Below are 3390 nucleotides of genomic sequence, written 5' to 3'. Positions count from 1 at the left end.
TGCTCATATGTATTTATAGTTGAGGCTAGGCACAGTGGTTCCACACGAGTTACAGTAAGGGGTGACTCAAACCGTTCTTCAAACCGTTCTTCAACCTGAAAGATTTCATCTGCTTCCATTTCAGCTTCGGTGACTTCAAATACCCCTCGTAGTTTTGTTTTGATAACCGCCCACTTAGCTAATAACCTACGGATTAGCTACAGAATATGCTTTCCTTTAGAATTTTGTAGCTAATTAGCTACGAATTTTTCTTATTTTCGATTTTTCGGGCACCAAACGTCGTTTTTTCTGCTTCGTTTTTTTTCACACCTCTATTATACATGATTATCTATATTTTCACCAACTTATAGCTATTAATATCATTCATAAAGTCGTGTGCACATACGGGATCCATTACTCGTTTAATGGTTTAAAACTATAATGGCTATGATCTATATTCGCATATAAATACTCACAAACACGTATATATACACATATACACGTACATATATACCACAACTCATTCATGTATACAAACATAAATCCATCACAATATGGTGAAAATATAGTCATTACATTGTTAAACTGTGAAACAAGTACTTGATCCCGAAGGTGCACATGACTTTATGAATGATATTAATAGCTATAAGTTGGTGAAAATATAGATAACCATACATAATATAGGTGTGAAAAAGCTAAACAACACGGCGTTTGGTGCCCGGAAAATCGAAAATAAGAAAATTTTGTAGCTAATCCGTAGCTAGTTAGCTACGGAATGTGCTTTCCGTTAGAATTTCGTAGCTAATCCGTAGCTAATTTGCTACGGATTTTTCTTATTTTTGATTTTCGGGCAACAAACGTCGTTTTTTCCCCTTCGTTTTTTTCACACCTCTATTATATATAATTATCTATATTTTCACCAACTTGTAGCTATTAATATCATTCATAAAGATGTGTGCACATACGAGATCCATTACTTGTTTAATGGTTTAAAACTATAATGCTTATGATCTACATTCACATATAAATACTCACAAACACATATACATGCACATATACACGTACATATATACCACAACTCATTCATGTATACAAACATAAACCCATCACAAGTTGGTGAAAAGTATAGTCATTACATTGTTAAACTGTGAAACGAGTACTTGATCTCGAAGATGCACATGACTTTATGAATGATATTAATAGCTATAAGTTGGTAAAAATATAGATAATCATGTACAATATATTATGATTATCTATATTTCCACCAACTTATACCTATTAACATCGTTCATAAAGTCGTGTGCACCTTCGAGATCTCTTACTCATTTATGGTTTAATATTGTAATACTTATTAATATTTGCGATTTTTGATATGCATACATGTAGACACATACACACATAGATAAACATAAACATAAACATACACATACACATTCAAATACACACACATACACATATGTACTTACATACACATTCAAATACACACACATGCATACACATACACATACACATAAACATACACATACATATACATACACACATACACATACAGATATACATTTACATACACACCCACATTCACATACATACACATACATACATACATACATACATACATACATACACATACACATACATATTTCCCTTTATTATAATCATTTTTCATTATTTATAAATTAAACATAGATTATTTCACCTTATTGATATGTTAAACGTAGTTTTTTTTCGCTTATAAATCGTTTGTTTGTGTGTCAAGCACATTTGTTACAATTATTATATATTATTATGATGTTTATAATAATAATAATTATTATTAGTATTATTAGTATGATTTTTAATTATTCGTGTCTTAAATATATAAGAAAAAACGATCGTTTGTTTTTCATTATTTAAATATGTCTTAAATTGTACGTGAATGTGGGTGTGTATGTAATAATACTAATAAATTAAACATAAATTATTTCACTTTATTGATATGTTAAACATGTTAAACGTAGTTTTTTTTCGCTTAATCGTTTGTTTGTGTGTTAAGCACATTTGTTACAATTATTATATATTATTATGATGTTTATAATAATTATTATTAATATATTAGTATGATTTTTAATTGTTCGTGCCTTAAATATGTAAGAAGAAATGATCCAAAAAAAAAATTAAGAGTCAAATAATGAATAATAATAATAATAATAATAATAATAATAATAATAATAATAATGGAAATTATAAATCCGTCGCTATTTCGTAGCTATTCTGTAACTATTTTCTTCCGTCGTTAGTCCGTAGCTATTCCGTAGCTAATTAGCTACAGAATAGCTACGGATGTTAGTCTGTAGCTATTCGTAGCTATGAACTACGAAATGGCTATGGATTCACATCCGTAGCTATTCCGTAACTAATGAGCTACGAAATAACTACGGAGTAGGTATTCTGTAGCTATTTTGTTGCTAAATTAGGACGTCACATTATTTAGCAGATTCGTAGCCATTCCGTAACTAATTAGCTACGAAAATTTTCCGCATCTATTTTCCCTAGTAAAACCTGTTTCTAGTAAAACCTGTTTCTAGTAGTGAATTGCCAAAAATCTAATTATATGGATTCGGGTCGACTTTGTTGGCATGACATGAGTCGTTTACAATTCCAATTTTACAAGACAGATCAAACATAGCAAAGTAATCACTACAAAGCTACAAATTGATTATAAGTCTGTTGGAAGACCTTAACAATAAGTTGATGATATTCATCACAATTTAATGTCAAATAACAAGCCAAGAGTTCCTCCAGCTGGTCTCGTTGCCTGATTCCTTTCACTATCATCATCTCCATCATCGACTCTCTGAAGTCCGTCTCTGGATCAAATGAGCTTTTCACGATGGCATTGCAATCAAGACTGATACTAAATGCATTTATCTCTTTCATCTTCAACCTCGTTCTCTTCATGCTTCAAGAGCTTTGATTCTGCGTTCAACCCTGGTTAGTGTTCTTGGAGAATGAGCGTTGGCTTTACGACCCTGCTTTGACCTTATCCGCTGCTTCTCATTCTTCAACACGATCTCCTCCATTTTTATGTTTTTATCCGACTTCAAGAAAGTCTTGATATTATCTGCAGATGTTTCTTGAATTACGAGCTTAGGTTTGTCTTCAAACACAACTTTTTTCACTGATTCTGTAGAATCCACTCTCCCTTTTCTTGATTCTTCATCAACAATCTCTCTCATTGTTCTTTCAGTCGAAGACTTCTTGAAACCTCCACAGCTTACTGGAGAAACATTGAGCCGATAATCTGAATTCGACATCATCTCCTCATCTTCATACCTTTCTTTATTAAACGAGTTCCTCCAAAAAGAGCCATCATCATCACCATGGTGAACTCGACCTTTATTCCATTAGTACTCTGCGTTGATACCACTGCTT

At 31.9% G+C, this 3390-nt stretch overlaps 1 protein-coding gene across 1 annotated transcript; it reads right to left on the bottom strand.

Moving 5' to 3' along the window:
- Nucleotides 1-2536: 2536 nt before the first annotated feature.
- LOC111880788 (uncharacterized) lies at nt 2537-3364 on the bottom strand (the record flags this gene model as incomplete). The annotated part of the gene is given in 1 exon segment (XM_023877200.3): nt 2537-3364. A coding segment is annotated over 1 exon segment (452 nt), but the record flags the coding sequence as incomplete, so codon positions are not given.
- Nucleotides 3365-3390: the final 26 nt, after the last annotated feature.

Source organism: Lactuca sativa, chromosome 7 (genome assembly GCF_002870075.4).
Source record: "Lactuca sativa cultivar Salinas chromosome 7, Lsat_Salinas_v11, whole genome shotgun sequence".
NCBI lineage: Eukaryota > Viridiplantae > Streptophyta > Magnoliopsida > Asterales > Asteraceae > Lactuca > Lactuca sativa.
Note: the sequence above shows the minus strand (reverse complement) of the source record. Positions and strands in the feature narration are given on the sequence as shown.